This window comes from Colobus angolensis, unplaced genomic scaffold (assembly GCF_000951035.1).
Source record: "Colobus angolensis palliatus isolate OR3802 unplaced genomic scaffold, Cang.pa_1.0 Scaffold175, whole genome shotgun sequence".
NCBI lineage: Eukaryota > Metazoa > Chordata > Mammalia > Primates > Cercopithecidae > Colobus > Colobus angolensis.
Window position 1 is genome coordinate 804,606 of NW_012114877.1, and position 23,787 is coordinate 828,392.

At 35.4% G+C, this 23,787-nt stretch overlaps 1 protein-coding gene across 2 annotated transcripts in view; it reads left to right on the forward strand.

Annotated features, from left to right (window-relative positions):
- Positions 1-3,694: 3,694 nt before the first annotated feature.
- Positions 3,695-23,787, forward strand: part of MPP6 (membrane protein, palmitoylated 6 (MAGUK p55 subfamily member 6)) — a 58,759-nt gene continuing 38,666 nt past the window's right edge. Inside the window, exons 1-3 of one of the 2 annotated variants that reach the window (XM_011938552.1) lie at positions 3,695-3,859; positions 7,303-7,421; positions 20,611-20,763. In XM_011938552.1, coding sequence (XP_011793942.1) covers positions 7,305-7,421; positions 20,611-20,763 — 270 coding nt within the window. In that variant the 5' untranslated portion in view covers positions 3,695-3,859; positions 7,303-7,304. Of the gene's footprint in view, positions 3,860-7,302; positions 7,422-7,621; positions 7,748-20,610; positions 20,764-23,787 lie in introns of those variants that run through there. The other variant, XM_011938551.1, reaches the window with a different exon arrangement.

A 23,787-nucleotide genomic window follows, 5' to 3' on the forward strand; every position in this document is an offset into this window, starting at 1 on the left:
CTCTGTCGCCCAAGCTGGAGTGCAGTGGCCAGATCTCAGCTCACCGCAAGCTCCGCCTCCCAGGTTCACGCCATTCTCCTGCCTCAGCCTCCCGAGCAGCTGGGACTACAGGCGCCCGCCACCTCACCCGGCTAGTTTTTTGTATTTTTTAGTAGAGACGGGGTTTCACCGTGTTCGCCAGGATGGTCTTGATCTCCTGACCTTGTTTTAGAACTTTTTGTCTTTGACTTTTGACAGTTTGAGTATAATGTGCCCCAGAGAGGACTGTTGGGATTTTATCAATTCGAGGACTTTTGTGCTTCCTGGATCTGGATGTCCATTATCTCCCAAGACTTGGGAAGTTTTTTACAACTAGCTCATTAAATACTTCCTATGATGTTTCCCTTCTCTTCTTCTTCTGGAGCTCTCATAATGTGAATATTTGTTCACTTAATGGTGTTCCTTAAATTATTCTTTTTTTCTTTTTGTCTGCCTTAGTTATTTCAACAGACCTATCCTAAGTTCAGAAATTAATTCTTCTGCCTGGTCTAGTTTTTTGTTGATGCTCTTCATTGTATTTTCTTTTAATTTCATTCATTGAATTCTTCACTTCTAAGATTTCTTTTCTAGTATCTCTCTCTTTGTTGAATTTCTCATTCAAATAATGAATCATTTTTCCTAATTTTGTTGAATCATGTATCTGTATTTTGTTTCTCACTGAGTTTCGTTAAGATTATTATTTTGAATTCTTTTTCTGATATTTTGTATATTTCCTAATAATTGGGATCTGTTATTGGAGAATTACTGTATTCCTTTGGAAGTATCACGTTTCTTTGTATTTGCATGTTCGATGTAGCTCTACATTGATTTATTTCTACACATATGGTAGAAAAGTTGCCTTTTCCAGTTTTATGGAGGTGTTGAAAACACTTGGAGTATTGGTTGCTGGGGTGCATTCACTTTGTTTTTAGGTAGACCCAGTAGTACAGTCTCTGCAGATTCTTCGGCAGTAATCAATTTTAGTGATGTTTGTAAGTTTCAGTGGCCTAGGCTGCAAGAGTTTGTGGTGGCGATGGTGCAGCTCTGCCAGGGGTGGGCTCACTGGGCTGTTTCTCAGGTCAGGGGTGCATGAGTGAATAATGTGATGAGGCAACCAACTTGGTGTCTGGCTTGCTGGGATTATAGCCATGGGGCTGTTACTCTGGCTGGTGGCATGGGCACATGCCTCCTTGGCTGGCTTGGAGACACAACACCTGGGTTGGAGCCACTGGGCTATTTCTCAAGTTCTGAGGGATGGTGTGCAGCCACTTGGCCAGTCTAGGGGCATGTCTGCCAGAGGAGAACCCACTAGTCTGTTGTTTAGGTTCTGGATTGGGTGCACAACTGCTCAGCCAGTCTGTGGGCATGTTTGTTGAGTTCAGGCCTCCTGGAGTATCTTAGGGCCTATGTGCCAATATGCAGCCAGTCCAAGGACATCTTCACCAGAGGCTAGCCTGCCAGGCTATTTTTCAGGCTCAGGACATGGATGTGCAACCATCCAGCCACCATGGGGACATGTCAGCTGCTCAGTTGCTCGGGACCTCTGCTGCTCAGGGGAGGGCATACAGTGGTGTGACTGGCTCAAGGGTGGGTTCTCCCTGGGTGTGTCCACCAGATTGTTTGGCTGGAAGTGCTGGCAGCGGGGATTGGTTTCCTTGCTCTGCAGGACCGGAGTCACAGCAGATCCTGGGCTCAGGCTCTATGCAGCTGGGGTTGTGGCATTCAGACACCTACGTGGACGTAGTGGAATGAAAACAACTCCTAGGCTGGAAAAGTGGATGGTGTACTTCAGAAATGGTTCTGGTCTCAAGATGATGGGTGACATGCTGCAGCAGCTTGGCTCACAGGGAGTAAGTGGTGGGTGAGGAGTGCAGATCTTGTGCTCCCAGTCTGGGGGAATACAACTGTGTAAATTCACAGCAGCTCCCCAAACTGGGCTCAGGGCTTGCAAGGACTGTGGATTCTCCTTCAGTAAGGATTGCGTGCGTTTGCCGTGGGAGTGGAGGCTGCTGAGGTTCCTCTGATTACCTTCCTCCCCTACCCAAGCCCCCAACCCGGCAAGAAGTCCCTCCTGACTCTGGGCCATTCCAGGTTTGGGGGATGGGATGGCAGAGGCAGGATGCCTCCTCACTGGCCTTGTGGGCTTCCAATCATCACAGGTATCTCTCCACTTCCCTACTGAACTTCAGCACTCTCCCTTAAACACTACAGTCAAATCTGAGCTGTTTATTTATTGCCTTGGTCCTTTCTTGAAGTGGAGGAATGTGCACCAGACACTTATAGTCAGCCATCTTACTGACGTCACTCTTCGTGTCTTGTCTTTTCTTGATTAAACTAGCCTAGTATTTGTCTATTTTAATTGGTCATTCGAAAAAGCCAGCTATTTATTGACTTACTGATTGAATATATCTCTTTTGATTGAATGACTTTTGCTTTTCCTTTTATTAATTCATTTCTGGATTTGATTACCTTGTAAATTTTGGTCTTTCATGATCCATAACAGTTTATTCATACTTTCTCGCTCTTCGCCCTTTTTTAGTGGGAGTATTCTTCAGCTTGATCTTTCTGCGTATCACAATTTAATCTTGTTTTTGTTTTTCCCTCTTTTTGTTTCCTGGTAATTCTGTTTCTCTGGAGGTTCATGCTTTTGTTTGTTGAATTTGGTTAGTCTAATGCATGCTGCTAGTTTTCATAAGTGATTGGTGATTCATGGTTTTCTTCATATTTGTAACTAAAGAGTCTAGATTAAATCTGTTAATTTTTCTCTAGCCCATGTGAGAATCCCATTTATGGCCGGGCGCTGGCTCACGCCCATAATTCCAGCACTTTGGGAGGCCAAGGCGAGCGGATCAGGAGGTCAGGAGATGGAGACCATGCTGGCTAACACGGTGAAACCCCGTCTCTACTAAAAATAGAAAAAAAAAAAAAAGCCGGATGTGGTGGCCGGCACCTGTAGTCCAGGACAATGGCGTGAACCCAGGAGGTGGAGCTTGCAGTGAGCCGAGATCGCACCACTGCACTCCAGCCTGGGCGACAGAGCGAGACTCTCTCTCAACAAAAAAAAAGAATCCCATTTATGTGTTATTGAATCTAGGGTCTGATTAAAATATTTATCTCCGGCCGGCCGCGGTGGCTCACGCCTGTAATCCCAGCACTTTGGGAGGCCGAGGTGGGCGGATAACGAGGTCAGGAGATCGAGACCATCCTGGCGAACATGGTGAAACCCCGTCTCTACTAAAAATACAAAAAACTTAGCCGGGCGTGGTGGCAGGCACCTGTAGCCCCAGCTCCTGGGGAGGCTGAGGCAGGAGAATGACTGAACCCGGGAGGTGGAGCTTGCAGTGAGCCGAGATCGCGCCACTGCACTCCAGCCTGGGCGACAGAGCGAGACTCCGTCTCAAAAAAAAAGAAAAAATTTATCTCCTCTAGAGATTATTAAGAAGGAGTGGAACTTGTAGGTGATTTACCTGTTGAGTTTAGAGTCTCCTTTCTTCCTGCAATTTCTAAGTAAATGGGAAAAACTTCCCTGTTTTTCTGGCTCCTGTCTTAACTTTGTAAGCCTCCCATTCCAGAGAGCCTCTTATTTTATATATTAAGTATTTACATATGCTAGAGTTGTCTAGTGTTTATTGATATCTGAATAATCATTATAGATTTATGTTTTAATATTTTATAGGACTAAATCATTTTGCTACTTTAAAAAAAAATCATGAAGGTACATTATTTGAAGTTTGGGGAAGAAAGGACTTTGGTAACAAAGGACAGCTATTGTAAGCAGAGAAACAGCAGGAGAGATTTCTGTAAGAAGGTACCAGCTCAGATTCCACTGTTCATAATTTTGGTGAGGGACTCTGCAGAATCACGTTTACTAAGTTGGGATTAGGCCCATCTCTCATTGTTTGTTATAATTTTCTCACATGATTTTTCTTTATTGTTTCATATGCTTTTAGGATAATGTAGTTAAAAAGAACTATGTATTGTATTTTGACTATAAATCTACCAAATATACAAACTAATTTGAGAATGACTGACAGCATTATAATATTGGAGATTTCCAGGACAAGGGATGTTGTCAAGTTTATCCATTTCTAGATTAAATTCCATATGATTAAGAATCAGTAACAACTTAGGAAGATCTTTAAAATAACCAAAGATCTATTTCACAATTTCTATCACTTTTCTACTACTGACTTAACCACCAATTTAAAAAAAAAAAAAAAAAAAAAAGGCAAGCACCTCAAGAATCAATATAGAAGGTACATTTAAAAAACATCTTCAGTACAACTGGAGTTGTGAACACTGACTAAACATTTGATAACACTAAGGAATTACTGTTAATTTGTTAGGTATTGCTAATTTGATACTATTGCTAACAGTATTTAGGTTATGTTGTTTAAAAAGAGTGCTGATCTTTGAGACATATACATTGAAATAGGATTTCTGGAATTTGCTTCAAAGTTATATAAGGTAGAAAGTATATAGGAGTATGAAACAAGATTGACCATGAGTTGCTAATTGTTGGAGCTGATCATTGTGTGGTTTATTATATTATTCTGTTTTCTTCATAGATGTTTGAAGTTTTCCATAATAAAAGTTAAAAATAAAGACAAATGTGCAATATCAAAAGAAAGAAAAATAAGTAATGAGAAGTACTGCTAACCACATTTATAGCCACAAGACAAAAGTACTTTTAAAATTTGATTCTATTGTTCCCTGCCCACTTAAAGGTAACCTGTTGACCTTAAGCAAAATTACAAAGTAGGTGTAGTTTATATTCTTTATTTCTTATGTCATCTTTCTTCATCTTAGTCCAATACTTGTTTTCCTTCTCCTTTGTCAAGTGCACGTTGTCCTCTTGTTCACCTCTTTACCTTCAAAAATTGTCAGTAATCCATGAAACCCCCATAGATGAACCTGTCCAAGTTAACATACAAGAGAAGAATGCTTTGTGTGGGAGATCAGGGATAGAAGACAGGAAATAGGTCTGATAGAGTATTAGAAAAAGATTTGAACATTTAGAAAAATACTGGTAAAAATGTGAGAAGCTTGTTGGAACATTTGGAAAAAACAAGAGTTCCATATGAAAAACACTATTGATTTTGTTTTTAAAAATTGAGAATCTGAAGATAGAGAAGGTAAAAGCTGAAATCTCTAGTATTCTAACAGAAAATAGATAATGTCCAAAATGAGTCGATCACAAAGTAGCAGTATTAGCATATTATTCAGAAAGAGAAAATACGAACAGATCTGATTAGAAGAAACAATTAAGTTCCTAGTAATAATTACTTCTGGGAGTAGGATAAGTTGGGAGAAGGGTAAGTAGCATGGAACAGAAAACTGTATTTGTAAGCCATTTAGTAGTACAATCTGACTTTTAACAGTGTTTGTATTTTATTTTAATAAAAATAAAAGTTAATATTAAAAACAACTTCTGTATTTATTGTTGATTTATTCTAAGAAACATCAAAAAGAGATAAAACTAATAAAATTAAGATTATAATAGGAGGGGTCTAGCATCACTCTCTTACGTGTATATATTTTGTCCCAGCATCAGTTGTTGAAAAGACTGTTTTTTCTTTATTGCATTGTCTTGGCACATTGTCAGAATCAATTGACCATACATTTATGGATTTGTTTCTAGCCTCTTGTTTAGTTGTGTGTCTGTCTATATGCTAGTTCCACACAGTCTTGATTACTGTAGCTTTTTAGTAAGTTTTGAAGTTGAGAAGTGTGGGGTCTCCAACTTGGTTGTTCTTTTTGAAGACTCTTTTGGGTATTCTGGGTTTTTTCGAGTTTCCATGTGAATAGAATGAGCTTGTCAATTTCTACAAAAAAAAGAAAAGGCAGTTGAGATTTTGATAGGGAGTATATTAAACCTGTAGGTTAATTTGGGAACTGTTGCCATTTTAATAATAAGTCCTCTGATCCATGAACATGGGATGTCATTCCCTTTATTTAGGTCTTCTTTCAATGATGTTATATAGTTTCATTGTACAAATTTTGTACTACTTCTGTTACATCTATTTCTCAGTATTTTATTGTTTTTGATGCTACTATAAAAGGAATGGTTTCCTTAATTTCATTTTTGGATGGTTTGTCACTAGTGTATAGAAATACACTATATGTAACAACATATTGATTGTTTTGTATTAATCTTGTATACTGAAACCTTAGTGAATGCACTTAGTAATGATAATAAATTTTTGTATATTAGGATTTTCCATATACAAAATAATATGATCTGCAAATATAAATTGTTTTACTTATTGCTTTCCAGTCTAAATGCCTTTTCTTTATTTTCTTTTTCTTTTCTTTTTTTGCTTAACAGCCCTGTCTGGAACCTCCAATACAAAGTTGAATAAAAATGACAAAAGTGTACAGCCTATTTTATTCCTTATTAGGAGTAAAAGCACCATTAAGTATGATGCTAGCTGTGGGTTTTTCATGGAGAAGCCTTTTATCAGAGTGAAGAATTTCCCTTCTATTTTTAGTTTGGTGAATGTTTTTATTATGAAAGGGTTTTGGGTTTTGTCTAATGATTTTCTTTGTCTGAAATGTCATTTGGTTTTGTTCTTTGTTCTATTAATAGAGTATATTGATTGAGTTTTTATATTTTGAACCACTCTTGCATTTCTGGGATAAAATGAACTTGGCCATTATGTACAGTTGTTTGTATATGTCACTGGATTCAGTTTGCCAGTATTTTGTTTAAGATTTTTGCATTTTTATTTCTAGGAGAGATTGGCGGTAATTTTTTTGTGTGTGATGTTGTTGAGTTTAGTATCAGGGTAATTGATCTCATAGAATGAGTTGAAAGGTGTTTCTTTTTCTTCTCTCTTTTTTTTTTTTTTTGAAGGAGTTTGTGAAGTATTGGTTTTAATAATCTTTTTTAATTAATTTATAGAATTCAGCGAAGGCTGGTTCTGAGCTTGCAGGAAGTTTCTGATTCCTAAATTAGACTTTTTCCCTCTTACAAGTCTATTTGAATTTTCTATTTTTTTCTCGAGTAACGTTTTTAAATTTGAAAAATATAAAGCAAGTGCAAAGTTGTAGGTGTGTATAAGGTAGTCTGATAAAGTCCAAATTGCATATAAAAATCTATCCTGCTTTTAATTCCTGGGAAGTCAATTTGAAACTCATACTGTTTAACAATTTCATTTTTTAAAATGTTATTTTTCAAAAGAGTATTCTTAATGTCTGTTTGCATTATTAAAATAATTTTACTTCACAACGGCTTGAAATTTACATTTTCTGTTGTTTTTTATGTTGCTTTTATCTCAGCAGCAATGCAGCAAGTCTTGGAAAACCTTACAGAGCTGCCCTCATCTACTGGAGCAGAAGAAATAGACCTAATTTTCCTCAAGGGAATTATGGAGAATCCTATTGTAAAATCACTTGCTAAGGTATATAGATTTATTCATAAGATTACTGAATTATTTTGGACATAGTTTTTACAGAGATATTTTCAGATATTACTGTTTTAGAAGTTGGTTGATATACATTAGGTTTAGTTAGCAAATAAAAACACTTAGCACATAATGAATTCTTAGTATATGCAAAAATTAGGCCATTTTTCTCTTTTCTATTCTGACTTCAAATACAGGATGAAATGACTCTTAGTTTTGGCATAATGCCTTTAAGGTTTAGAGAAATCATACCTGCACAGTTGTGTTTTAACAGGACCTGTGAAAAAGATCCTGATCCTATTTCCATTTTCAACAATGGCAAGGTACTGATTTTCTTTTTTTACATTACACCGTGTACCTACTTTTCATTTAAGTTATTGACTTCCTTTATCTAGTGCTTTTTTGAAATTTTGTTATTTGTTGCATAAGTCGGATATTTTAAACCTGTTTCCCTAGTCAACTATGGAGTAATCTCTTTAACTCATTGATAAATATACTTTACAACCATTTTTATTAAATAATTATTATATACTAAAGCTTAATGTATTACCTATTTTACAAACCTGCTATACACTTCTTTAGAGTTCCCCCAAATGACTCTTGCTTTCAAGAATCCATGCCACATGCATTCTTTGACCTTTTCTTCGTAGAGCCATCTTGTTCCTTTTAGTTTTTGCACTACGAGAATGTTGATTTCACTCTCTTCTGTGATTTTTTCTTAGCCACAGTTTATTACTTGTTTTCTTCCAAGATCTCTGAAAAGTACCTTTTACCAGGTTTTCTACTAGTGAGAGTGAGTTAATGATGCAGATTCTTTTTTTTTTTTTTTGAGAGGAAGTCTCACTTTGTCGCCCAGGCTGGAGTGCACTGGCACAATCTCGGCTTACTGCAACCTCTGCCTTCTGAGTTCAAGTGATTCTTCTGCCTCAGCCTCCCAAGTAGCTGGGACTACAGGCGTGTGCCACCACTCCTGGCTATTTTTGTATTTTTAGCAGAGGAGGGGTTTCACCCTGTTGGCCAGGCTGGTCTCAAACTCCTGACCTCAAATGAGCCAGCCACCAGGCCCGGACAATGATACAGATTCTTCATTTTATTTACATATTTACTTATGCTAAAATCACGTGGTATAAAGGTCCTTAAGCAGAAACGAATCTTCTTGCAGATCATCCAACTGGAATTTTTATTTTAGCAATTTTTTACTATAGCTTTTCCAATGTTCATTAGATATTTTTATATTTTGATAATAATATACAGGGTATTATTTCAGATTCAAACTTGTCATAAACATTAATTCCTGCTGTGTTAAAGTAATAGCTCCAGGATCTGTTGAAATTAGTAGGAACTGTTAAAGTTTATGTTAAGTAGTTTACCTGGGTTCCTATTGTACTTTTAAAATAGTTTTTTACTCTTTTCTTGATGTTATTCTGTTGATTGTCAGTTTATTGTCCATGTGTCTGTTACACTGTTATGTCCATGTTTGTTTGATTTATAGCTTTTGATCTATAAATTTAAAAACTATATAATAAGGCACTTAAAACATGCTTACAGTTTACAAAGGTCTTTACACTGTTTTGTCTTAACAACTTTATGAATTTAAAATATACTGTTTTATCTTTCAACAGCTTTTGAATTGAAAAGTAAGACTCAGAGTAAATAAGTGTTGTATCTAAGGTGTCTCTGCTAGTAAATGACAGATGAGGTTTTAGGCCATGTGTTCTATCGTCAAATTCTGTGTTCTAACTACTACAACACAGGGTAATGGGGTATGTGTATACTTATCTTAAAAACTAGTGTGAGTAAAAATTTGCTGGTTTTGTGCCATTAATGTTGGCATTTCAGAGGATCATCTTGTTCATTATTCTTAACAGTTGCAATGGTTGGATGACTTTTGAGCAGGTAAGGTGCTACTGTACTCTTTTGAGGATAAAAATGAAATAAAGCAAAGAATTACCCAATAATATGCAACATCCAAGCAGACTCTTAGTAAGGAAAAACAATGGTAGTTCAATATTCCTATAATATAGGTTAAAAAGAATCCCAGAAATAGGGGAGGAATTCCGCTTCCAAGAAAGAAATACTAAGTCACAGCAGGTTAGCACTCTCAGTTAACAAGTAAAGGGATAAAAGAGGCACACATTGCTAGATATACAGAGAGGCAGGAATATCTGGCCACTAATCGTGAGAAAAACAACAGAGGCAGTCCCAAAAATGGTTCTTTTATTAGCATTTATACACAAGGATTTGAAAATAACTTATTAATGTATTTTTAATAGAAGAAAAGGGAGAAAAGACATGTAAAATAGTATTAGAAAATCAATAAAAAATAATCAAATGAACAATTTAGGATCAAGAATACAGTATCTGAAATTAGTTCACTGATAGAAGACTAGACACAACAGAAGAGGGAATAAGTGAGTTTAAAGATAGGTTATTAGAAGATATTCAAACAAAAGCTAATAGAAAAGAAAGAATGAAAAAAAGGTAACAGAATATGTGAAATATACTGAAAATGTTTAATATATATGTAGTTTGTAATTCCAGAAAGAAAGGAGAGAGGGAAGAAGAAATATAGGCAAACCCTATACTTTTGCATTTTACTTTATTCCCCTGTGGAGATACTGCCTTTTTAATAAATAATCCGCTAATGGGCAAAATAACCAGCTAGCATTATAATGACGGGATCAAATTTACACATAACAATATTAACCTTAGATGTAAATGGCTAAATATCCCAATTAAAAGACATAGACCAGCAAATTGGATAAAGAATCAAGACCCACCAGCCTGCTGTATTCAGGAGACACATCTCATGTGCAATGACACACATAGGCTCAAAATAAAGGGATGGAGGAAGATTTACCATACAAATGTAAAGCAAAAAAAAGCAGGTGTTGCAATCCTAATCTCTGATCAAACAGACGTTAAATCAACAAAGATCAAAAAAGACAAAGAAGGGCATTACATAATGGTAAAGGGATCAATGCAACAAGAAGAGCTAACTATCCTAAATATATATGCAGCCAATACAGGAGTACCCAGATTCATAAAGCAAGTTCTTAGAGACCTACAGAAACTTAGACTCCCACACAATAATAATGGGAAACTTTTACACTCCACCGTCAATATTAGACCGATCAACAAGACAGAAAATTAACAAGGATATTCAGGACTTGAACTCAGCTTTGGACCAAGTGGACCTAATAGACATCTACAGAACTCTCCACCCCAAATCAACAGAATATACGTTCTTCTCGGCATTGCATAGCACTTATTCTAAAATCAACCACATAATTGGAAGTAAAACACTCCTCAGCAAATGCAAAAGAACAGAAATCATAACAGAGTCTCTCAGACCACGGTGCAATCAAATTAGAACTCAGGATTAAGAAACTCAAAATCATACAACTACATGGAAATTGAACAACCTACTCCTAAATGACTACTGAGTAAATAAGAAAATTAAGGCAGAAATAAATAAGTTCTTTGAAACCAATGAGAACAAAGACACAGTGTACCAGAATCTCTGGGACACAGCTAAAGCAGTGTTTGGAGGGAAGTTTATAGCGCTAAATACCCACAGGAGAAAGCAGGAAAGATGTAAAATCAACACCCTCCAATTTTGCAAGAAGTTTTGCTTGGATAAAATGCTCTCAAACAACATTACATGCTATGGAGAAATCTTTCATGAAAGGAGAGTCCATCAATGTGGCAAACCTTATTATTGTCTTATTTTAAGAAATTGCCACAGCCACCCAAGCCTTCAGCAACCACCACCTTGATCGGTTGGCAGCCATCAGCATCAAGGCACGACCTTATGCTAGCAAAAAGATTTCGACTTTCTGAAAGCTCTGATCATTAGCATTTTAACCGTTCAAGTATTTTTAAATTAAGATATGTACATCGTCTTTTAGACATATTGCAGTTGCACACTTAATAGACCGCCTTGTCATGTAAACATAACTTTTATATGCACAGGGAAACAAAAAAAAGTTGTGTGACTTACTTTGTTGCCGTATTTGCTTTATTGTGGTTATCTGGAACAGAACCTGCAGTATCTCTGAGCTATGCCTATACTGCTAGTAGAATGTTGAAACCTTCAACTGTAATAGTAGATTAACCTATCTCTTTTTGCAGTTCTGTCATTTTACCTCCCATATTTTAATGCTCTTTTGTTAAACACACATTCACTAAGATTGTTAAATCATCTCAGAAAATTAACTCTTATCATTATGTAATTCCTCTCTTTGTTCCCAATAATTTTTCTTGCTCTGAAGTCTGCCCTGTCTGAAATTAATATAGCTACTCCAGTTTTCTTTTAGTTAATGTTAGCATGATATGTCTTTCTCCATACCTTTAGTTTTAATCTCTCTGTATCTTTGTATTTAAAGTAAGTTTCTGGTAGAAAACATATAATTCCATCTTTTTTTATTCACTCTGACAGTCTGGTTTTTTTGTTTGTTTGTTTGTTTTAGTTTTGTTTTTTTAGACGGAGTCTCACTCTGTTGCCAGGCTTGAGAATGCAGTGGCGCCATCTTGGCTCACTGCAACCTCAGACTCCCTGGTTTGAGCAATTCTCCTGCCTCAGCCTCCCAAGTAGCTGGGATTACAGGCACGTCCAGCTAATTTTTGTATTTTTAGTAGTGATGGGTTTCACCACGTTGGCCAGAGTGGTCTCGATATCTTGCCCTTGTGATCCGCCCACCTCAGCCTCCCGAAATGCTGGGATTAAGGCGCGAGCCACAGCACCCAGCTGACAGTCTCTTTTAAGTGCTTTAGATCATTGATGTTTACATGTTTATTGATATAATTTGATTAATATCTTTCATACTATTACTGTTTTGTATTTGTTGCCTGCTTGCCTGCCTGCCTTCCTTTTTTCCTTGTGTCTCTCACTCATTTTGTGTTTTCTGTTTTAACTAAACATTGTATGTGATTTCAACTTTTTTTCCTCTCTCAGCATATTAATTAGACTTTTAAAAAAACCTTTTAGCAGTTCTTGATTTTGCAGACGTTTGCAGTCTAATGTACTTTCAAATAACACCATACCACTTCATGGGTAGTGCAACTACCTTAGAAATAACTGTTTCCAGTTTCTCTCTCCTGTCCCATATAATATTGCTATCATTCATTTCATTTACTCATAAGCTATAATAATCAAATACCTTGTTGTGAATAAAACTATTATCTATTAAATCAGTTAGGAATAAGAAAAGTAAAAGATTTTATTTTACGTTTTTTTCCTCTCTCTCTAGCACTGTTCTTTATATAGACCCAAGTTTTGTACTTACATCATTTTCCTTCTTTCTGATGAATGTCTTTTAACATTTCTTGCAAGACAGTTGTACTAGTAACAAATATTCTCAATTTTTGTTTGAAAAAGTCCTTTTTGTTCTGTCTTGTTTTGTTTTTTACTTTTGAATGATAACTTGATAGGTAATTCCAGGTTGGTGGAGTTTTTTTTTTTTTTCTTTCAACATTTTAAAGATTTAACTCTATTCTCTGCATGTTTCCTGAAGAGTTCAGTATAATTCTTATGCTTGCTTCTCTACAGGTAAGGTTCCCGCCAACACCTGTTCTTTCAATATTTTGTTTTTAATTTTCTGCAGTTTGAATATAATACACCTACACTTAGTATTCTGGGTTTTTATCTTGCACAACGTTCTGTGAGCCTCCTGGATCTGTGGTTTGGTGTCCATCATTAATTTAGGAAAATTCTCAGTTTCAGATTTTGTAACATTTTGGAATTTAGATTTTTGGATTAGGGATACTCAACCTATATTATGAATAGTGCTGCCATAAATATTCTTGGACACACTTTTATGTAGACATAGTTTTTATTTCTCCTGGGTTTATAACTAGGTAACTCTGTCTCATTGAGGAACTGCCAGACTGTTATCCATAGTAGCTGTACCATTTTTTATTCCCACCAGGAGTGTACAAGAATTCTAATATCTCTGTATCATCTTCAACACTTATTATTTGATTTTTTGGTTCTTAATTGTCCTAGTGGGTATGAAGTGGTATTTTATTAGGTTTTGATATGTGTTTCCCTGGAGACTTAATAATGTTGAGCATCTTTTCATGTGCTTAATTGACCATTTGTACATATTTTTTGGAGAAATATCTATTTAGATTCTTTGCCCATTTTTAAATTGAGTCATATTTATTATTATGAAGTTATAAGAGTCTTTTATGGATTCTAGGTACAAGTCTTTTATCAGATACATGATTTGCAAATATTTATCCCATTATATAGATTGTCTTTTTACTTTTCTTCATAGTGCCTTTTGAAGCACAGAAGTAGTTTTTTTTTTTTTTTTTTTTTTTTGAGATGGAGTCTTGCTCTGTCGCCCAGGCTGTAGTGGCACGATATCGGCCCACTGCAAACTGCCTCCCAGGTTCATGCCATTCTCCTGCCTCAGCCTCCTGAGTAGCTGGGACTACAGGCACCCGCCACCATGCCCTGCTAATTTTTTGTATTTTTAGTAGAGATAGGGTTTCACCATGTTAGCCAGGATGGTCTCGATCTCCTGACCTCGTGATCCATCCACCTCGGCCTTCCAAAATGCTGGGATTACAGTTGTGAGCCACCATGCCCGGCCAAAGCACAGAAGCTTTTAATTTGATGAAGTCCAAGTTGTCTTTTTGTCTTTTGTTGCCTTGTGATTTTGTTCTCATATGTAAGAATCCTTTGCTAAATCCATGGTCATGAAGATTTACCCATGTTTCGCAAGAGTTTTATAGTTTTAGCTCTTACATTTAGGTGTTGGATCTATTTTAAGTTAGTTTTTTGTATATGATATGTTAGGCACCAACTTCTGTCTTTTACATGTGCATCTCTAGTCCATTTGTTGAAGAGACTATCCTTTCAAATGGTGTTTCAGCACCATTTGTTGAAAGGAATATTTTTCCCCATTGAGTGGTTTTGGGCACCTTTGTCTAACATGCAACAGTTGGCCACTGACATGTTGTGTTTTTTTTTTACTTCCAATTCTATTCCATTGATGTATTGATCTTTCCTTGTGTCAACATCATGTTTTGATAACTCTTGTGTAGTATACGTTTTGAAATCAGGAAATGTAAGTACTCCTACTTTGTTCTTTTTCAGGATTGTTTTCACTGTTGTGGATCCCTTTGCAACTCTGTAAGAATTTTAGAATCAGTTTGTCCATTTCTATAAACATGTCACTGAGGATTCCAATAGGCCTTGCATTGAATCCGTAGTTCATTCTGGGGAGTATTGCCATCTTAACAGTGATAAGTCTTCTAATCCATGAACATTTATTTAAATCTTTAATTTCTTTCAACAATGTTTTGTAATTTTCAGAGTGTAAGTCTTGCACTTATTTTGTTAATTATACTCCTAGGTATTTATTCTTTTGAATGCTGTTATGAATGGACTTGTTTTTTAAATTTCATTTTCAGATTTTTCATTGCTAGTGTATAGAAATATAATTGTTTTGTAATTTGATCTTATGTATCTTGCAACCTTGCTGAACTTTTATTCAAATAGTCTTTTAGTGAATTCCTTCGGATTTTCTAAATACAAGGTCATATCATCTGAATATAGACAGTTTTATTTCTTTTCAACCCGAATGACTCTTTTATTTTTCTTGCCTAATTGTCCTGGCTGTAACCTCCAGTACAGATGTTAAATAGAAGTGATGAGAGTGGACATCTTTGTCTTGTTTCTGCTCTTAAGGGGAAGTATCTAATCTTTCACTAGTAAATATAATGGAAGCTGTGGGTTTATACTGCTATCCTAAACCTTGACTTTTTGCGTAAAATTTTATATCAGTACCTGTGTAACAACTTTATTCTTTGTAAATGTGACATAGTATTTTATTGTATGGATATGTCAGGTCTTTTGAGTCAGCCTTCTGATATTTAGATGGCCTTTTTCTTACAAGTTATGCTGTAATGTGTAATCTTACTACATGTTATTTTGTACATACACACACACACACACACACACACACCCCTTTTAATGATAGATCTGAAAAGAATCAGTGTAAGGCTGGGCATGGTGGCTCACGCCTGTAATCCTAGCACTTTGGGAGGCTGAGGTGGGTGGATCACCTGAGGTCGGGAGTTCGAGTCCAGGCTGACCAACATGGAGAAACCCCGTCTCTATTAAAGATACAAAAATTAGCCAAGCGTGGTGGCGCATGCCTGTAATCCCAGCTACTCGGGAGGCTGAGGCAGGAGAATCGCTTGAACCCAGGAGGCAAAGATTGCAGTGAGCCGAGATTGTGCCATTGCACTCCAGCCTGGGCAACAAGAGTGAAACTCCATCTCAAAAAAAAAAAAAAAAAAAAGAATCACTGTAATTTTGTTGGATATAGTCAATTTGCTTACCAGTGTATGTTCCCACTAGAAAAAATATGTCAAAATGTCTGTCTTCTCCCACATTCTCACTAATCAGAATTTTTATCTCTACCAATCTGATAAAGAGAAAAGGTATTTCATTATAGTTTTAGTTTGCACTTCTCTTATGAGTGAAGTTGTGTGTCTTTTCATATGTTTGAGATATTTGATACACAGTAGGTGACTATTGCAAATAACAGTGTAATACATATTTCAAGATAGGTAGAAGAGAAGATTTTGAATGTTGTCATCCCCAAAAAAATAAATATTTAAAATAATGGATATGGTAATTACCCCATTTGATCATTATACTATGTATAGACATGTATTGAAACATCACATTGTACACCATAAATATATACAATATGTGTCAATTAGAAATATAAAATTAAATTTTTAGAGACAGGTTCCTGAATTTTTCTTTCTGTGAATTTTTTGCTCGAACTCTTCACCCAGTTCTCTTAATGAGTCATTGATCTTTTTCTTATTGATTTGTAGAAGTCCTTCATAAGTAGGGACATTAGCTTTCTGTCTTGAATATGATTTGTGTTTTGACATTAGTTTGTCATTTGTATTTTGACTTTGTCGATTTTTGATGAGAAATTTATGACGTTCATGAAGTTAATTTTATTGGGCCTTTTTTGAAATAATGTATGTATCTTTCAGATTTTGTGTTATAGTTAGAAAGATCTTTCCCACTCAGAGGTTATAAAAAGGTCATTTTGTATTTCCTCTGAATACTATTAAAGCCAAGCTTTTAAAATGTTCTTTTTTCTTTTAAAAATTTAACAGATTCCCTTTTCTAGTTGTTTGACATCTGTGTGGTTCTCCTAATTCTACAGATGTATCTAAGAGAAACTCAACAGTGCTATTTAGAAGTTTCCTGAGTACCTTGATATGTAACTTATCTAATCTCTGAGTTTGTATTTTGGTTAACTAGGTGATTTCTGGTATATTCTTTATTCACTAGAAAATTCCATTCTGATTTACTTATACTTACTCTTTTTTTTTTTCCAGAGCAACATAGCTCTTTCTTTTTGATATAGTTTATGCAGAAACAAAATAGAAATTGAGTTCTCCATTCTCTGTGTCTCATTTCTACTCTCTGCTCAAAAATTCTTCTTTATTTTTGAATATTTGTGGACCTATGTTGATCTTGAGTTTTAGGTCTCTAGAATAAAAGAAGAGGGTGGCGCTTGATCACAGCCAAACTTATTTCCCATTTACTTAGCTTTTTCAAGATATAATAAGTAACTACTACATACATAGCTATGTTGATCTTGAGTTTTAGGTCTCTAGAATAAAAGAAGAGGGTGGCGCTTGATCACAGCCAAGCTTATTTCCCATTTACTTAGCTTTTTCAAGATATAATAAGTAACTACTACATACATAGCTCTTTTCTCAAAATATAGAAACAAAATTTATGATATTGCCCTTGTGTTTTAGAAAGACCAGTTTTCTACACATAAGAATAATAATATGATTATTATTTCAAAATGGTATTTGTCACTTTAGATATAGCCCACAACTTTTGTTTGCAAGCATGGTTGGATTGTCCTTGAGTGAAATACCCAGAAGTTCTGAAAGAACATTTTCTTCTCTGAAGTTCATTTCTCAAAGGTGCGATGGTGAATAAAATCCTCAGAACAGGATATTTAAGAAGGCTAGGCCATATTTGTATCAGCTGCAAATATTCAATGCCAGTCATAGAATGTTCTTCCAGCCACTTGTGGCAAGTGAAATATATTTTTATTGAGTTAAGCTAGTGTTGCAATAGTGGTCTTTAATTAAAAAAAAAAAGGAAACAAGATTTATTTATTTAAATAGCATATGGCTCACTTGCTCCTCTGATTATTTTTTTGTGTTTTCTTTGTCTTTTTTAGTTTAATTAGTTAAAGTTGGTACTTGCCTCTTGACAGCTAATAAAAAAAAAAAATATGACCTTAAAGTGAATTAGAGGTTCCAAGTTTCTGACAACATCTCAGAGCTTAAAAAGCTATATGTTAATGAATGTGGACCTGCATTTGCTTTCTTAGAAAAAGTAAAATTGATCCCAGTTGAACCCAAGTATGTTGGTTTTCCATGTTAATATATTTATACCTGCAGTTTCAAAAAAAACTTTTTTCTCCCTTCAAGTTTTGTATTTTCTAGTGAGATTCTCTTCTTCTGTAGAACCAAACTGTGAGGCTGATACGAAGAAATCTGCAGATATTTTGGGGTTCTCTTCTAACATGATTCTGCCCTCTCACATGACTCTCCCGCCCGACCCCCAACCTCTTACCATCAGTCTTTCCACATTCCTACTTCTCCTCACCCAATTTGGGAGCATCGGGTTAATACACATACTAAGGAATGGAGTTTTCAAGTCATTGATCATTTCTGTTCCTTAACTTGTCCCAAAGTCCTGAATTAAACCAAGGACTGCTGATGTCTAAAGTACTATTGCTGATCATATAACATTTTCCTGAAGAAATAAATGGTCTTTATAGCCCTTACTTAGAGCAAAGGAGTGAAAGTCTAAGGGACGAGTAGTATTCTGAACCATAGAAGTATAAAGTAACTATGAGGATAGATACGGTGTAATGGAATTAACACATCTAGACTGGAAGAGCCATGCTAATAAGCAACAACTAAATTAAACTGACTGAGATATGTGTCATACATTTAAGTGAATGAGAATAATGCATCATTTATTGGATTGAATAATTAACTGCAATTTAATGTTAGAGTGGCTCTCTATATAAAGATGAAGTCAAGTAAGCTTTAGTAGATAGGAGTTCAAGTCTTGGTATTAGACTACCCAACTCTGCCATTCACCCGTAATGTGAACTCATGCAAATCACTTCACCTTTTTTTGCATCAGTTTCTTCGTCCATAGTGTGAGTATAATATACCTACCTTTGCTGAATACACACACGCACACACACACTACTTAGAATATAGTATCCAACACAGAAAAAAAAGTCCTTCAGTAGATGTTAAGGTTCTTTCCTTCCCTTTTTTTTCTTTCTTCGAAGCTTTCGTTTTATACTACGTTAAAATAATTCGAGTATTACAAGGTTAAAGATGCTAAATCAGGTAGTGGCTGTTTATTCCAGCAAATATTTCTATCTGAATAATTGGCAATTCTAGCTTATTTCATAAGAGTTAACTAATTCTGTAGATTATTTTCTGTTTTTTTCCAATGGTGATAATCTTTTTATGATAAATATTGAGTGTCCTCATCTTCTCATCCTTATCTGGCTTGTATTATATGTTCAGAAAATTGCAGATTTACCCATTTTCATTTTTTGTGGCATTTTCTAGTCTAATTTTTTTTTTTTTTTTTTTGAGACAGAGTCTCTGTCGCCCAGGCTGTTGTGCAGTGGCATGATCTCAGCTCACTGCAACCTCCGCCTCCTGGGTTCAAGCAGTTCTCCTGCCTCAGCCTCCTGAGTAGCTGGGTAGCTGGGATTATAGGTGCCTGCCACCACACCTGGCTAATTTTTGTATTCTTAGTAGAGATGGAATTTCACCATGTTGGCCAGGCTGATCTTGAACTTCTGAGCTCAAGTGATCCTCCCGTCTTGGTCTCCCAAAGTGCTGGGATTACAGGCATGAGCCACCATAGTTTAATTTGTTTTCATCTAAATCTCACAAAACTTCTTCCTCTATTTAAATTACATTTGGTCTTTTGATACTTTTCTTTCTGTTTAGTAAGAGTTTTTTCTTCTTTCTCAGTATTTCATATGACTTTTAGAATTTCTTCTTTTAAGGTCTTTCTTTAAAATCTTGCTTAATATGTAGCTCTCTTTTCCACTTAAGAACTTATTTTACTCCTGTGAATTACCTAGAAAAAATAGATTTAAACAAGAAAAATTGTCTTTTAAAAATTAGAATGTTTTATTTGGACTCTGAAGGATCTACTCTGTATGAAAAAAAAAAACCATCTGAAGTATTATAGTTTAGGTATCTGAAAAAGTTTAGTTGATACTGTTACCATTTGAAATGTGGATTTTTCTTTAGCAATCCTGGAAATGAATCCTAAGATATAAGATATGCCATCCACATGGTTTTATTTATGAATTAAATTTTAATAATTATGCTTTTCCTGTCTTCAAAATTATATAGCAACCATTTATCAGAAAAGCAAGGAATGCTTAAAAGATGGAGCCTGCTTAGTGTTCATTCTCAGTTTGAACTTAAAACTCGGCTTTACTCCTACTATGAAAGGATGATTAGAATTACTTACTTTCCGTAACAGTGTGGTTTGTGGTCTATTTTCTGTGAAAAAAGATTGTGAGATTAAGAAAAAAACAACTTTACTTGTAAAAAAAGGAGAGGATCATTTCCCTAATTATGTAGTCTTTCAAAATCCAATTTAAGGACCACCTGCTCTAAACTGACTTTTTTTCCCGCTGATTTTCGACATTGGAAGATACGAGCTTCTGGATTCTGGGATTTCCAAAATTATTTTTATCACTTAAAAAAATATTAGCATATATAATTATCACATTCCTATTCCTTGTTTTTATTATGCATTCTCTTGGTGGTAAGGGACTGTAATAGATTTTGTAAATAGTCAGCTGACCTGTCCAGTTTTTTCATGGTTTAGTTATGAGTTTTTCATGACTTTCAGGATAGAACTAGAGGCCAAGATTTATTATATTTCTTGATATACTTACTGTAAAATCTATATATTGCCTTTGGTTGAAATATTAAATTTGGTTTACATGAATTAAACCTCCAAGTAATATATTTTAAAACTTTATGGAAAAGAAATAAACCATGGTCTGGTGCAAATAAGTATTATTACTTTAATACACTGTTATTTTTTCAGGCTCATGAGAGGCTAGAAGATTCCAAACTAGAAGCTGTCAGTGACAATAACTTGGAATTAGTCAATGAAATTCTTGAAGACATCACTCCTCTAATAAATGTGGATGAAAATGTGGCAGAACTGGTTGGTATACTCAAAGAGCCTCACTTCCAGGTGACTTTCCCTATCACTCAACTCTCAAGTTCCCTATATTCCCAAAGTATTCTCCTTTACTTTCCACTTTAAGGTGATGTTTTCTTCAAAGATTATTTAGGGCTATAATAGGTAAGTATGTAAATTCCAACCTTGGTATTTTAATGTCCTGATATACTGAGGATATATAATCAGATGTATATAACTACAATGCTACATAAATGTACACTGTTGCAGAAATACATCACAATGGATTTTCCTTTGTGCCATTAAAGAAAACAACCTTAATTCACCATCAGACCACATGCTGGAGCCATTTTCCTCACTATGATAATGGACTTTTTTCTTCCTCACTACCATTCTGTTTCTTAGTCAATACTTTTTAGTATTGCTTCTCAAGATTGTTGTGCAGTCAGTGACCATGGAACATAAGAGAGCTGTGACAGTATAGAAACCATTATATAACATAATCTCCACAGGTACAGAAATAAGTATGATTTTAGCAACAGCCTGTACCAGTGACGAGTTCATCAGTTTTACAAAGAAGAATGCATTTCGGAAGAGAAAAGGCAGGCAAGATTTCTTGTAACATATAATAATTAAGACAGTGTGGTATTGGGGAAGGTGTTAGAAAAATTAACTCATTAAAAAGAATGGAAATCCCCGATAAATACATCCCAGCCATATATGGTAACTTGATTTATGACTGGGACATTGCATTTTAGTGGAAAAAGAATGGTGCTGGGATAGAATAAAGTAAATGTCACCTGCTCTCTGCAAATCTTGGCACTGAAAATCAAATGATAACAGCCTTTTGCTCTTTCTCAGCCAAAGATTTTATGTGACTCTTCAACAATGTTACTGCAAAATATGAAGGTTTATAGTGAGATGGTTCCGACATAAATTAGTATCTTAGGTACAAAAGAAATATGGACACATATCTCAGAGACATCTCCTGTGCAGGTCCCAGTTGACTGAGTCCTTATGAAGACAAACTGAGTTATTTGGACTTTATCCTAAGAACAATGGGAAACTTCAGGTATGGGTTGGATATTAACCAGGGAAAGGTCAGATTTGTGAAATGAGATGGTTAAGTTCCAAAGCAAGAAATTACGATGGCGGTACATATAGATAGTAAGACATTTAAACATTTTCAAGCTTTAATCAGTAAAATCAACAGGATTTAGTGATTGATTGCATATGACAGTTGTGGAAGAGAGATGGGAAGTTGATAACACTATTTATGACTTAAACAATTGATGGCTGTTCAATGAGATAAGGAACACTAGAAGAGAATGTTTTGGACATATTTATGTTAAGGAAACTGGCCATCTTAGGTTTGTGATACATTGGAAGGATCTAGGTTTTCAGGAATGCCGCATATTAGTAATAAATATTTATAATTTAATAAATATATAAGCACATACATTATATGAAGTGTAACATATAAAAATTTTAGAATACCAGTAAATAAAAATACAAAAATGAAGACATTGCCTTTCTTCTACCCAGATCACTACTCTACTGTCTTAGTGCATATTTGTCCATATTTTTCTATGCACAAATGTACGTATATAATTTTTTTACTAATTTGAGATCATTTTGCACAAACGTGTTTTACTCTTTTTTTAGTTATTTCTAATTTTCTATTTCAGTGAACTTCCATCTCATATAATACACATACCGCATTTAGACTTCTCCATTTGATACCACAATATTATTTACAGGTGCCCATTCAGTATAATGTTGGCTGTGGGTTTATCATAGATGGCTCTTATTATTTTGAGGTATGTTCCTTTAATACTTAGTTAATTGATAATTTTTAACATGAAGGGTTGTTGAATTTTATTGAAAGCCTTTTCTACTCTATTGAGGTAATTATGTTGTTTTTGTCTTTAGTTCTGTTTATGTGATGAGTCACATTTATTGATTTGCAAATGTTGAACAGACCTTGCATTCTGGGGATGAAGCCTACTTGATCATGGTGGATTAGCTTTTTGATGTGCTGATTGATTTGGTTTGCAGGTATTTTGTTGAGGATTTTGGCATTAATGTTTGTCAAGGATATTGGCCTAAAGTTTTCTTTTTTTGTTGTGTCTCTGCCAGGTTTTGATATAAAGATGAGGCTGGCCTCATAGAATTAGTTGGGGAGGAGTTCTTCCTCAGTTTTTTGGAATAGCTTTTCTGTAGGAATGGTACCAGCTCTTATTTGTACATCTGGTAGAATTCAGCTGTGAATCCATTAGGTCCCAGGCTTTTTTTGGTTGAGAGACTATTTATTACTGATTCAATTTCAGAGGTTGTTATTGGTCTATTCAGGGAATCAGTTTATTCCAGGCTCAGTCTTTGGAGGTTGTATATGTCTAGGAATTTATCTACCTCTTCTAGGTTTTCTGGTTTGTGTGCATGGAGGTGTTCATAGTAGTTTCTCATGGTGGTTTTTATTTATGTGGGTTCATTAGTAACATTCCCTTCAGCATTTCTAATTATGTTTATTTGGCTCTCCTCTCTTCTTTATTAGTCTAGCTAGTGACTTGTCTATTAATTTTTTCAAAAAACCAACTCCTGGATTCGTTGATTTTTTTAAAAAAAATTTATTTATGTATTTATTTATTTTTTGAGATACAGTCACTGTGTTACCTAGGCTGGAACACAGTGGCACCATCTCGGTTCTCTGCAACCTCCACCTCCCAGGTTCAAGCGATTCTTCTGCCTCAGCCTCCTGAGTATCTGGGACTACAGGCGCGTGCCATGATGCCCAGCTAATTTTTGTATTTTTAGTAGAGATGGTGTTTCACTCTGTTGGCCAGGCTGGTCTTGAACTCCTGACCTCAGGTGTTCTGCCCACCTTGGCCTCCCAAAGTGCTGGGATTACAGGTGTGAGCCATCATGCCCAGCCTCGTTGATCTTTTGAAAGGTTTTTTGTGTCTCAGTTTTCTTCAGCTCAGCTCTAATTTTTGTTATTTTTCATCTTCTAGCTTTTGGGTTGTAAATCAGCATTTTCATCAGAGGTTGCAAAATGATGTTTTTCTATTCTACATTATT